The 13373-nt window shown below is 28.7% G+C and overlaps 4 protein-coding genes across 4 annotated transcripts; 3 read left to right on the top strand and 1 right to left on the bottom strand.

Annotated features, from left to right (window-relative positions):
* The first annotated feature begins 211 nt into the window (after positions 1-211).
* On the top strand, positions 212-4866 carry LOC122515263 (bromodomain-containing protein 8). Its single transcript, XM_043632547.1, has 3 exons — positions 212-380; positions 692-3723; positions 3817-4866. Exons 1-3 carry the CDS (start codon positions 362-364, stop codon positions 3988-3990), a joined length of 3225 nt encoding a protein of 1074 aa, XP_043488482.1. The 5' UTR covers positions 212-361; the 3' UTR covers positions 3991-4866.
* A 349-nt stretch (positions 4867-5215) lies between these two features.
* On the top strand, positions 5216-8552 carry LOC122515261 (heparanase-like). Its single transcript, XM_043632544.1, has 6 exons — positions 5216-5556; positions 5795-6126; positions 6339-6582; positions 6670-7026; positions 7113-7557; positions 8085-8552. Exons 1-6 carry the CDS (start codon positions 5472-5474, stop codon positions 8245-8247), a joined length of 1626 nt encoding a protein of 541 aa, XP_043488479.1. The 5' UTR covers positions 5216-5471; the 3' UTR covers positions 8248-8552.
* Positions 8553-8560: 8 nt separating this feature from the next.
* On the bottom strand, positions 8561-10543 carry LOC122515262 (V-type proton ATPase subunit S1). Its single transcript, XM_043632545.1, has 3 exons — positions 10119-10543; positions 9594-10028; positions 8561-9512 (listed from the first exon to the last, which is right to left on the bottom strand). Exons 1-3 carry the CDS (start codon positions 10401-10403, stop codon positions 8985-8987), a joined length of 1248 nt encoding a protein of 415 aa, XP_043488480.1. The 5' UTR covers positions 10404-10543; the 3' UTR covers positions 8561-8984.
* LOC122515314 (tektin-3-like) lies at positions 10481-13318 on the top strand. The gene is made up of 9 exons (XM_043632629.1): positions 10481-10495; positions 10959-11113; positions 11293-11544; positions 11625-11857; positions 11956-12065; positions 12152-12300; positions 12381-12603; positions 12808-12962; positions 13042-13318. The coding sequence occupies exons 1-9, from the start codon at positions 10481-10483 to the stop codon at positions 13250-13252; spliced, it is 1503 nt and encodes a 500-aa protein (XP_043488564.1). The 3' UTR covers positions 13253-13318.
* Positions 13319-13373: the final 55 nt, after the last annotated feature.

Genomic DNA, 13373 nt, shown 5'->3' with positions numbered 1-13373 from the left:
GTCTGATTTAATTGCTTTTTTTTTGGACATATTCATAATATATTACAATCATTATTTTATGCTATTTCAAATTTAATTGTATTAAACAAAAAATATATGTAAAGACTACAATCTTATTAAAGATATATTTCATTTTTATTATTATTTTTAATATCGTTTAAAATGATTTTTTAAATTGTTACAAAAGTGATATTTAGGAAGGTATTCCAATTCCGCGCGTTCCTCTATTTCTGTTCAGTGAATATGAGTCTTAACAATGTAACGGTTGATATAAAGTTATAAAGGTGTAAAAACTAGAATTACTATTGCAGTGATTAATGTTTATGAATGGACTGATGACATAATATTTTATTTAAATAAAATGGCGTCAGTTCAAGATAGTAAGTTCATTCAATAAATCTTTATTCATATAATAAAGTAAAGATTTACATTTTAAGGTTAACTTAATTTTATGATATAATAATAAACTATTTAACATTTAACATATTAAAACATAATGCTTTTGTATTACGTTATATAAAAATGAAATAAAACATTTGTTTAAATCTTATCGTTACTTTTATTTATTAAAAATATCAAAATTAAGTTATCTTATTTCATTTCCTAACCTAAGATCTTTTTATGCATTCAAAAATCATTCCTGTTTGTTTCTTACAATTAAATTTGATTTATATTAACATTACATTTTCAGGATTGAAGTTTAAACGCATGTCATGTGACACATGGAGTACACGCGAGCAATTATGTTTAGCATCTAGTGTATTAAAATCTGGAGATCAAAATTGGATGAGCGTATCACGTTCTTTAAAACCTTTCGCAGAGAAGGAAGCATTACGACCACCTGATTGGTTTTCTCAAAAATCTTGCGCTATACAATATGCATATCTTTTGGAAAATGCTGATACACCAAAGCGTAAAAAGAGAGAAAGCGGAGAAACTACAGGAGAATCAATAGTCAGAAGATTAACTCAAGACAGAATAGCAGAATTAGGTCAGATATTAGCTTTTCAAAGAGATGAGTATCAACAGCTTAAGGCAGAAGTAAACCTATTAAAATCAGGTTCTATAACGGAAGAAAAATTACAAAAAATGTGGCATGTCATAGAACAAGAGGAACGTGATCAAGAACAAAAAGCAAGGGCACATTCCGCTTGGCTAGTTAAACGACAACAAAAGCAAGAAATAATGGTTTCACAAAATGTTCCTATTAGAAATCAGCGTAAGGTAATGGAAACAGCTCCAGAATTATCAGAATCGACTGATGTTTCAATGGAAGATGATGAAAAGAAAGGAAGAGGTGGTCGTTCTCCATTATTAACAAGTTTATTAAAATCTCCCAGTCCAACGACTCAGATACAAACGTCGACATCCACTGCACAGATAAATTCTCCTACTATTACCAGTCTTCTCGGTTCTAGTCCTAAAGTACCAATGTCACCAATAACACAAAGTGTAACTTCTTCTATGCATCAATTGGTACCATCTCCAATAACAAATGTTATTCCTGAAAGACCATCAGTCGGTGCTCCAACACTCTCTATGTTATTAGAAATGCCTGCTAATGCTCAAAGAGGCCCATTACCAAATTTACAGGTACCTTCGACTATAGTATCGCAACAACAAAATGTTTCACAAGAGGTTCCTAATCTCCAAAATCCTGTTTCACAAACACCTATTCAAAACGAAGTAACTGTACCACCTGCGACACTTGCAATCCCTGCTACAACAAACATACCAGCAACAGAAAGTATGGTGCAAATAATAGATCACATAGACGATGTTATTAGAAAAGATATAATGGCCGATGTGATAGACAAAGACGAAATAAATGAAATTATTGGAGATATAGAAGAATTAATAAAGGAAGAAATAACAGGCAGTCCACAAACTTTAGACTCTGTTAATACGAATACAGTAATTAATAGTCTTACTATTCCTCAAACTCAAGATATTCCACAGATACCTGAACGTCCAGAGCCTCGAGATGTAGACGAAGCTGTTTCACTTTCTGATTCTCCGCATAGCGAGGAAATGGCTATCGAAGAAATAGATTCTAGTACTTCTAACATTGCTGAAATTATAGGAACAGTTGCGATAGAACCATCAGAATCAAAAGTTATTATAGCTGAAATACCAGAAAATGTGTCTAATTCGCAAGAAGAAGAAAAGTCAGAAACAAACACTTTTGATGAGAGAGTAATTCCAAATGAAGAAGTTACTCCAGAAGTAGAAAGTAACGTTGAAGATAATAATAAAGCAAATACAGCTGTAGAGGAAAAACAAATTATCGAAGATCTTGAAATTTTAGATTCTGTATCGAATGTAGAAACGGAAGAAAGTGATTCAAAGACACCTGATGTAAAAGAAACTGGTGAAGGTACTATTGAAGAAGAAATAGATGAGGTGGAGGAAGAAGAAATGATTGTATCTGAAAAAGAAGAATCTTGCGATAATACAAAAGAACAAAAAGAATCTTCGGAAGAGTTAGAAAATAAGGAATGTTTAGAATTAGATCAATTAGAATTACATCTTGCAAAAATTACTGGAGAACAACAAGATGTACCATCTGCCGAAGCTGCTAGCGTTTCTTCAGAAGTAACAAACGATGTTCCCAGTATAGAAGACACAGAGAAATCGCAAGATATTAGTTTAATTTTAGAAGACGACGAGAGTTCTCATAGCATAGAAAATAAGAAAAAAATAATAGAAGAACAAGTTATCGAGAATACGATAGAAAGTACGGAATCATTAGAATCATTTAAAGAGGAACCAATTATTTTAATAAAAGAAAAAACTATTATCGAAGTAGCGGACGAGTTATCTGTAAAATCGCAAGATGTAACAGCCGAAGATACTTTAGAAATTTATACAGATGAATATAAAAAGGAGGACACTAAAGATTTTTCAGAAGATACAGTCAGTTCGACTTTACCAGGTGTTGAAATAAAAGAAGAAGAGATGGAAGAAATAGAAGAATCTACTATAGCTGTAGAATCTTGTCAAGATATTACATCGGAAGAAGTCATTCATACGGAAATGGAATCTGTAGAAATTAAAACGAAAAATATGTTTGACACCAAAAATATAGAAATTGTATCACAAATAAAACATGAATTAAAAACAGAAGAGACCGTACAACCTGCAAATTCTTTTATCGAAGAGAAAGAAATGATAAAGGAAGAGCACCAAATAAAAGAGGAAAAGGATATAAAAAAATGTATAGAAACTGAGCCATCGATAAAACAAGAAATTACTACCGAGTCTGTTGTCAGTGCAGGAGAAGAAACCGCAGAATTAGACGAAGAAGAATCTTCATTGAGTAAATTAAGTGGTGGACGAGCCATGAAAACATATTCGAAAAAACAAACTATCACTGTTGATAGTGAAACAGAAAATGAAAGCACTGGAGAAGGTGCTGATTACAGAGCATGGAAGAAAGCAGTCATGTTGGTTTACAATCGATTAGCTACTCATAAATATGCGTCTGTATTTTTAAGACCTATTACAGAAGATCAAGCACCTGGATACCATTCCGTTATTTTTCGACCAATGGATCTTTCTACTATAAAAAAGAATATAGATAATGGAACAATCAGATCGACTACGCATTTTCAACGAGATGTTATGCTTATGTTTCAAAATGCTATTATGTATAACAAGCACGATACTTTTATATATAAAATGGCAGTTTCTATGCAAGCAGAATGTTTACAACATATGCAGGTGAATATTATAATATAAAAATTACTATCAAATATATTCTAATTATATGTGTGTGCATTAGTATTGTTAATATTTTACAAACACGATTTTCAGATTTTAGTACACGTGACAGAAGGAACATTTCGTAGGGAAACAAGAACTGCAGCAAGTAGCAGTAGCGAACTCAGTGAAAATAGCATTAAAAGAAAAAGAAGTCATATTACTCCAAGTCCTCATGACACTGACAGTCCACGTTCTAAGAAACGTAGAAAATCTGAAAATGATTAAAGAATTAATCTTATCTTTATTAAAAAAAGATTATTTTATTAATCATTTTTTTTCCACATACATATATTTTTTGTATGATAAGAATTGGGCATTTTATCATACAAAAAATATTACCTCAACGTTACTTTTCGAATATTAGTCCTTTACACTTCAATGATGAGTCTCGTTTATCATTCTTCATTTAAATGTAAAAAGTTAAATCAATGCATACGTGAATAATATAGGATATTTTAATCTTATTCAGATATAAGATTAAAAAATACTAAAACAAAAACAAAAAAAAAGGGAAAAAAAAGAAAGAAGTAAACAGTGCAGACAATTTTTAATGTTTTTTCTTTTTTAAATTATTTTGTGTATATCAACAATAACTAGCTGTGCATAAGTTGTAAATTTTTAAGTATATCGAAACATGACAAGTACAAATAATTAATATACGATAAATATAATGTACAGAAAAACCTTTTTTAAATAATGGGCCGTTATACCTGGACGGGTAAAAAATATATGATAAATAATTTAAAAGATGAAAAAGGTTACATTAATTATGTGTCCCTTATAAGGAAAACAACTCTTTTAATGTCTCAATTAAATCTTAGAAATAAAGATTACTTGTATACTTCTGGAGAAGCTGTAAGTTAAAAAGATAATAAATACAAGATAGAGATAACAGTTACTAAAATTAAACAATTAAAATTGTCAATATATTTATACATATACAGGGTGTATGTGCTGTAATCATACGAACAAATTTTATTCAACATTTTCGACTTTAGTTTTTCATGTAAAATCACTCCTCGCTTGTATCATCAATTGCAAGACACCCTGCATATATATAAAAACAAAATAAACAATCAATAAACATATTAGTACTCTTAATAATTATTGTATAAATATTTTCTATATAATTTAAAGCCTTCAGTACCTCCGCCTCCTATATCGGATGATTCAGATTTACAATTTTGGGCAGAGGATGAATTAAGTAATACGGAATCAAAGCACAAATTAATTAGAAGACACAAGCGCAGATACAGTTTAACTTATCGAAATCGTAATGAAATATATAATATAAATCTATCTCAACTCTTCAAATTTGATCTAACATATATACAAATCAAATTTAATGACAATTAATTTAAAATATTTTTATTAATATTTTGATTGGTATTTTTATTAATTACAGGAAAATTAAAAACAAGAAACGAAAAACTTCATTACTCGAAAAAAGATCATTATTTTGTTATCTCTAAGAATACAAAATAATAATTTATTTATATTTTTGAAAAAAGAAATTGAATGATGATTTTGAAATAGTCGCGCTTGTAATCGATAGCGCCGCCACTATCGATTCGTGTCATTCATCAGTTTTATCGACTGTGAGACGGAAAATAAAGATACGTTACTATATGTCATTCAATTGCAGTTAGACCATTTTTCTCAATAAACAATATCTAATAATAATTAATGATAATTATTCTAAGAACATGACTAAGGGAGTGAGTTATTTTGTGCGTAATGATTGCAATCAAAATCAATATCAAAATCTAAGTAACGAATGCACGCACCAAAGTAAGTTCGATATCAATAAATTTTCTCGTCAAAAGAGTAAAAATGTCATTTTGTTTATAATTACAAATTTTATTTAAAAAGAATCTCTCTATGTTAACAAATATTTTATAAAGAATACATTACGAATGTTTATTATTTTAATTTAATTGTCTATCAAATACAATCATAATTTGATTTGATTTAAAAGAAAAATATATATGAGTACCTTTATTAAATAACTTCTAATTAATGTTTGTAGATACACCGACAACAATAACAACCACGACAAAATCACGGATTATCATTAACTTGATTGTATTCAGTATTATCTCAGCACTTTTGTTCCTTTTCCCATTTTGGAATTTCCTTCACTATGACGGAGAAAATATTTCTGTATTTTCTTTTAATACGGACAAAATACTTTTTCGAACTTCTGACAGATTTTTATCCTTCGGACTTGATACCTCCTTGTTGAGGAATATGAAAGAACTTCCTTTAATGGATGAAAGGTTTATTAATTTGGCGCGACATTTGAAACCTGCGTTTGTTAGAGTTGGTGGAACATCCGCGGATTGTTTATTTTTTAATAAGGTTCGTTTCTCTTCCCATTAATTTACAAAATGTTAATTAAATATCTATACACAATTAGATCAAAGTTATGCAGAAAAGAAAATCTATCAACCTTTAAAATAATATAAAATTAAATATGATACTGATTCTATAATTTTATGATCTTTATCTTACAACACTTAATCTAATTAATAATTTATATGTATATTTAAATATATTCGTAATTAATTCAGACTCTTACAACATCTGCACAAATAATAAGTCCCTTTGATGGTCAAGATATTAGTAATTTTACTATTACTGATAAGGATTTTGAATCGTTATACAAATTTGCAATAGAATCTGAATTAAAGATGCTTTTTGATTTGAACGTATTAATCAGATATCCGAATGGTTCGTGGGATGATACTAATGCTCAAGATATTATTTCATTTGCGAAACTATCTAATATGGATCTAGATTGGCAATTAGGAAACGGTGATTCTAATATTAATTTTAATATTCTATTTTATAAAAAGAAAAGAGTATAACATCGAGCATATCTATTATATTTATAAATTGCAGAACCGAATTCATTTTATCATGTATTTAATAGAATGATAACAGCTGAGCAATTAGCAAAAGATTACTTTCAACTCCGCAATCTATTAAATCAATTAGGTTACCAAAAAAGCTTGCTCGTTGGGCCAGAAGTAAATCATATTGATGAATCAAACAAAGGACAATCTTATGCAGAAACATTTATGAAAAATGATAAAGATAGTATTAATTATGTTACTTGGCATCAATATTATCTTAATGGACGAGAAGCTGAAGTTAAGGATTTCATAAATCCTTCAACTTTCTACCATTTGCCAGTACAAATTGAAAGCATGTTGAATACTATTAAACAATCAAGGAAATCTATTTCCATGTGGTTGTGTATGTTTCTTTCTTTTTGTTTTTTATAAAGTATAGTATATTATGATACTAGTAGATAATAAAGTAACAAATAACATAATTTGCAGCTGAAACTAGTTCAGCATTTGGTGGTGGAGCTCCAGGCCTCTCGGATAGATATGTCGCAGGATTTTTATGGTTGGATAAATTAGGGTACAGTGCTAAAACAGGTGTAAACGTTGTTATAAGACAATCCTTATTTGGTGGAAATTATGCTATGGTCGGGCCAGATCTTTTACCTAATCCAGATTGGTGGATTAGTGTAATATACAAACAACTTGTATCAGATAAAGTATTAGAAGTAACTTCACCTACACATTTCAAATATGTCAGAATTTATGCTCATTGTACTCCAGAAATATCTTTGATTAATCGTGTTACTGCAATTACTATATTTGGAATGAATCTAAATAAATCTCCATCTAAAATAATGATTCAAGGAATCTTTCACAAATTAAATAAAAATGCAAAAATATTTTTATACAATATTACGTCTGATCATCTAACTTCAAGGTATGCGCAAAGAAATAATAATTAATAATGTTAATAATTGTAGAAAATATTAAGTTGTCTAAATTTGTTCTTTAGAAACGGTTTAATAATAATACAGTCGAATTTTGATAACTCGAAATGTTCCATAAGATTGAAATTTTATTTATTCATTTAAACTTTGCTGCGAAAATCTCTGCAAATTGAAATACAAATTTTTTAGAACTCAAATTATTTGCTACAACTTTTTTAAATTCGTCTATAATTTGTAAAATGCAAACCTATGTACTTTACGTAAAATGAAACTTCTAAAAATATAGTTCAAAGTATTTGAACTCTTTACCAAAGATTCGAGTTACCAAGTTTCAACTATATTAATTGTAAGTATTTTTATTAGATGCTTTTTATACAAGTGCCAAATTTTAACAATAACATATAATTAAATTAAAAATAAAAATGAAGTATTTTTTTACAATTTATATATATGGATATAGATACAACAGTTGCTAATTCAAATTATATCAATAATCTTATTAATTATTTATTTTTAGAAACCTATTTCTGAATGGAGAAATATTGAAACTTAAAAGCGATGGTAAATTGCCACCTTTCAAACCTATCATTTTGAACCCTACACAATTTATTACTTTACCACCATTTTCAATAATATTTATGGTAATACATGGTATTGATGCTCCTGCATGTATTTCATAATATGACAATATAACGATTTTATTTTTAATTATTACTATTATTATTATTATTATTATTATTATTATTATTATTATTATATTTATATATTACATTTTTCTAATGAAATAAACATTTATGAGAAATAATATTATACGAATAAACAACATTTTATACTAAAATACTTTGTAAGCTATTAAAAATCTTTTTTTTAAATTAAAAATTTTAATAAAACATTTGTGATCTATTGTAAGACATGCTTTAAGAATATTGCATCTTGTGAAATGTATATATCTGGATATATTAATATAGTAGAGGAACAAAAGAAAGAAATTAATTTTTGAAAGCATCTACAGATCTCTTTATATCTGATATATGTATATAATGTGCATATCTATTAAGATTGTTTCAAATATTATTATTTTTCGTTATCGTTACAGATATAAACACTATAGGTGATATAATATTATACAAGTGGAATGGTATACAGATTTCTGTAAGATAAATTTCATTAAACATTTTGATTTTGCTAATGCTAGAGAAATATATGGAACACAGTCTGTGTATAATTATTTCGTAGACGAAGTTTAGCATATAAAGATATTATATGTCTCCGAAAGTGCAAAATCATAACAACATTCTATATATTGTAACACACTATTTTTTTGTTTGTGTATATATATACATATATATATATCCTAACATTTTTACTTACAATTTATATATTATACATATAAATATCATCGATAAGCTATTTAATTTTATTCTTGGGCAGAAATGGTAATAGTTTTACCTTTAGGATCATCAAATCTATCCATAGTACGAATATCAATGATCATAGCGAGCCCCCAAATCATAATAGAACCTAATATGACAGTAACAAATATTCCAGTCCAAATTGGAATAGTAGTAAAATTTACGCAATCATAAGCATCGCTAAATTTAGTAGCATCGATTTGTAATTGAATGTCGGTCAATTTAACCGAAGTATTCTCTCCCGAAAAAATAATTTCGTTGGAACAATGATAAGAGAAATTAAATGGAAATACCATATCCGTTTTAGAAGTTAAAACTTCGGGATTCGATTTAACATCGGCTGCGCTAAAAGTTATATTTTGTAGAGAATAATAACCAATTGAAGAGTTTGCTATATCAAATCTTAAAACTATCTTAGACATGTCGGAATCAGTTCCCTTAAATGTTAATTTTAATTGAATACCGGTTTGAGTGAAATATTCCTTACAATTGGATACAGTAGAAAGATTTTTGAATGAATCCATGTCTTTGGTCTGTAATTAAAAAAAGAATTGTTATAAAATTCTAAGTTTATTTGAAAAGTAAGAACAAAAATAATTTAACGATAATCTTACCTTTATGAATGGCAACTGGCTCCCATATAAAAGTACTCTTTCTCCTCTGATAATAAATTCCGTATTACTATCTCCAATAGTACAAGTCTCACTGAACTTCAATTCAGGATTTGAAGTGGCATCTCTGGTATTTCTAGATGTATCAGAGATAGTATCTACATTCGCTCTTTTAGTACGTTCTGAGCGACTATAGCTGCATGATCTTCCAGTAAGAGCAGCTATTAAATAAGGACTAGAATCTTTGATGTTTCTATATAATTCAGAAATACTATCCAAAGATATGATCGGTTTAATAACCAATTGTCCATCCGATATAGTGTCAATATTGTCATCATAGCTTTGATTGTAAGAAGAAAAATCTTCGAATACAGAAAGTGGTGATTCAACAGCAGGTAAATAAGCCAATAGACTTCGATTGGTAACTTGTCGTAGATCCTTAAATATCAATCATACCAATTAATATCTTAATAGAATAATATACTTAATGATATACAAAATTATTATAGTAAACATAAATCCACTAACTTCTTTATGCTGGGTAAGATCTTCAACGCACAAACTATCTTTCACAAAAACGATAACCGGTGGCTGCGAATTATCCGTTTTACTGTTTAATATTTGAGTAAATTCCGATTGAGAAGTTCTCAATAATGGATTGACTGCAGTTGGACGAGAATTTAATTCGGGCGAGCTACCCCATAATAAAACAGGTACTGTATCACCCGATAATATATTACACCTTGCCCTTAATATATTACAAAAAATACAAACTAGAAAGGTTAGAATTAACGTACAACGTTTTATCGTCATGATAACTTTATCTTAATTATAATAACTATTTAATTTTTGTTTGACACACCTAACTCAAATGACAGAAAAAAAGACGAATGCAATTAACTGTGGTTCTTAGCAGAAGGCAATCGAGCACCTGACCAGAATATCTCGAATCTCGAATCTCGATCATGTGACAAGAACACGTGACACATCACACACCCGTTTCCGGTTTTCAAACTAAATTACGCTTTTTATATAATCTTATCATTATTTTAATATTTAATAAGATCATTTTTATTATCTTATTAAGTTATTTAATATTAATTATTTGTTATATATATACATATTTATATGTATATATATATATATATATATTACATATATTATAAATGTACAAATAAATCAAAAAAGAAATCAAAGTGAATGAACGCACTAGTTTTGTATAATATAAAATTTGTTTATAATCATAAATAATATGGAGACAGACAAAAAAAACAAAGAAACTATACTTTATTCAGTATGCATTCTCTGTGTAAATGAATAGCAAATTATTTTATGTATATTGTATTATATAAATTAATTTTATTGCAGCAACTTCAACCATGGAGTACAGTAGGAGTACTTCCTTGCATGGAACAAATTGCTGGACCGCCAGTTCCCGTAAGAGTTGGAGAATTTTACAAAACACCACGTCCACATCCCTGGCGACCAACATTGGGTTATGAAATTATAGAAGCGTCACCTTTGTAAGATATTATACAGGGTGTCCTGTAACCGGTGGTACAAACGAGTGTTAGTTTTTCATTTAAAATCATCCTTTGTTCACTACCAGTACTGCTTGTACCATCAGTAGATCCTGTATACATTTATCTAAATGATGTTTTCTCTGATAGGAACTTTGTTAAGCTTTTTCTAATATTTTTAGACCTGAACAACCTATAACGAATCAACTCGTAGATGCATGTTATATGCCAGGTGGTATGGTAACAGAACCCATGAAATTTCCAAATTTAGTAACAGGTTTCGATAGAAATCCTTCACACGCAGCACGCACTGCATTATACACAAGATATACTCCATATGATTGGGTACAAAATCAAATAAGACTTTATAATGAATCCAATGCTAATAGAAATTATTCTGAGAACTTACGGAAGGATACAGAACGTCTCATGCGGTATATATAAAATAATATTGGTTTATTATATATACTATTGAATATTTATTATTTTAAATATTAGATGATTTTTATATTAGAGAAGCAGATGAAAGGGTACAAGAAGGGCAAATAGATACAGGACGTAAATTAGGTGAAAGAATTACGGATACTTCATTTTGGCGAAATGAAGGAGCTTCAGAATTGCAAAGATTAATTATTGAAAATCAAAAGATGCAAGATTGTCGTAGAAATTTACAACAAACTATTCAAAATCTTGAAGGACAATTACACATTGCTCAAGAGTGTCTCTATTATCGTGAATCTCGAACAGGTTCATTACGTTGTATAATTCATTACGTCATTTACTTGTGTGTATTCGTTGATATTCATTATTTTTTAATATTAAATTCTAATTTCCTAAAATATTAGGTAACGATTTGGTGCACGATCAAGCTGAACACGCGCTTCTTAAAGAAGTTGAGACTGTAAAAAATTGTCAAAAAAAATTGGAACAATTTACAGAAAAATGTTTAAATCAAGTATGTAATAAACAACTATCGATGTAACGTTTATCTTACTGTTTATATTCTTAAATTAATCGATAATTTGTTATATTTTTTTTTAGCTTTCCGATGGTAGAGCAGTACAAAATCAATTAGAAATCGATATAAGAAATAAAGAAGTTGCGCTTGGTATTGATACCATGTGTCATCAGTTAAATAACTTTAGTCGCGGTTTGCAATATTACGGAGGAATTGAAAAATATGATTCTAGGTAGTTATAAATAATTATTTATATCTCTGACAACATTTCTTTAAGTTTTCTTACAAATTGATGGGTTTTTATTAATTTAGTGTCACAGAAGCCGAATCATGGGCAGAAGCGTCAAACAATACTGTCAAGAAATCTCAATCTGAGAGATCTAAGTCCAATCAGCTTAGAAATGATATCGACAGTGCTATAAACGCAGTCGGACATGATATGTGGGAAGCCTGGGGTGAAACTAACAATGCATTGGGTAGAAGAGCAGCGGAAATGCTAGAGGCGAAAGGAAAAGTCCAATCGCATTTGTACAAAGTAAATTTTATTTACATTTATTAGAAAATCTTGTCTATAATAGTGAGTTTCTTTCTTTTTATCAAAATAATTATATTATTTGCGATTATTTACGAAATTACATAATCAGTTTATTTCTATTAAAAATAAGTAGAACTCGGTATCGTTCCGTCTTTGTTTTATTCTATTTGATGATCATAAATTTATATTCCACGCATATTGTAGATTCAAGAAGAACTTTTTTATGTTGAAAAAAATCTACAATTGATGCAGAAAGCAATTGCTGACAAAAGTAGCGCCTTAAAAGTAGCGCATACACGTCTCGAAGCCAGGTCGCATAGACCTGAAGCTGAATTGTGTAAAGATTATGCTCAGCTTAGGTTTGTTTATTTAATTATAAAAAATATTTTATTTTCGCAAGTTATTTTTGTATTCTAAACTTTATTAACATTTTTACAGAATGGTCAAAGAAGTAGAAACGATAAATCTAATGATACACGATATGAATTTGAAATTGCAAACATTCGAAGCACAACATCAGCAATTACTCTCTACGAGAGCTAATTTAGAAACTGATTTAAAATCAAAAGTAGATGCTTTGTTCATAGACAGAGAAAAATGTTTAGGTTTGAGACGAAGTTATCCAATGGCATCGGCTATAAAGTTTTAATTTTCTTATTCTAAACGATTTATAATTATTTTCATTTTACTCGCTTTTTGAGTTTTCTTCTCTCTTTGTTATATTTTATTTCTTTATTTGAAAATAAAATCTTTAATATTAAGATGATAAA

Source organism: Polistes fuscatus, unplaced genomic scaffold, assembly GCF_010416935.1.
Source record: "Polistes fuscatus isolate 324 unplaced genomic scaffold, CU_Pfus_HIC Scaffold17, whole genome shotgun sequence".
NCBI classification, from domain to species: domain Eukaryota; kingdom Metazoa; phylum Arthropoda; class Insecta; order Hymenoptera; family Vespidae; genus Polistes; species Polistes fuscatus.
This window is presented reverse-complemented; position numbering and strand designations above follow the sequence as displayed.

Coding starts and splice junctions, on each gene's coding strand:
- LOC122515261 (XM_043632544.1), top strand. CDS start 5,472: ATGACTAAGGGAGTGAGTTATTTTGTGCGTAATGATTGCAATCAAAAT. Junction 7,027..7,112: donor ATCTATTTCCATGTGGTTGT/GTATGTTTCTTT, acceptor CATAATTTGCAG/CTGAAACTAGTTCAGCATTT. Junction 7,558..8,084: donor TCTGATCATCTAACTTCAAG/GTATGCGCAAAG, acceptor ATTTATTTTTAG/AAACCTATTTCTGAATGGAG.
- LOC122515263 (XM_043632547.1), top strand. Junction 3,724..3,816: donor AATGTTTACAACATATGCAG/GTGAATATTATA, acceptor CACGATTTTCAG/ATTTTAGTACACGTGACAGA.
- LOC122515262 (XM_043632545.1), bottom strand. CDS start 10,403: ATGACGATAAAACGTTGTACGTTAATTCTAACCTTTCTAGTTTGTATT. Junction 10,029..10,118: donor ATCTTACCCAGCATAAAGAA/GTTAGTGGATTT, acceptor TTGATATTTAAG/GATCTACGACAAGTTACCAA. Junction 9,513..9,593: donor GCCAGTTGCCATTCATAAAG/GTAAGATTATCG, acceptor TTTTAATTACAG/ACCAAAGACATGGATTCATT.
- LOC122515314 (XM_043632629.1), top strand. Junction 12,301..12,380: donor ATTGAAAAATATGATTCTAG/GTAGTTATAAAT, acceptor TTATTAATTTAG/TGTCACAGAAGCCGAATCAT. Junction 12,963..13,041: donor AAAGATTATGCTCAGCTTAG/GTTTGTTTATTT, acceptor ACATTTTTACAG/AATGGTCAAAGAAGTAGAAA.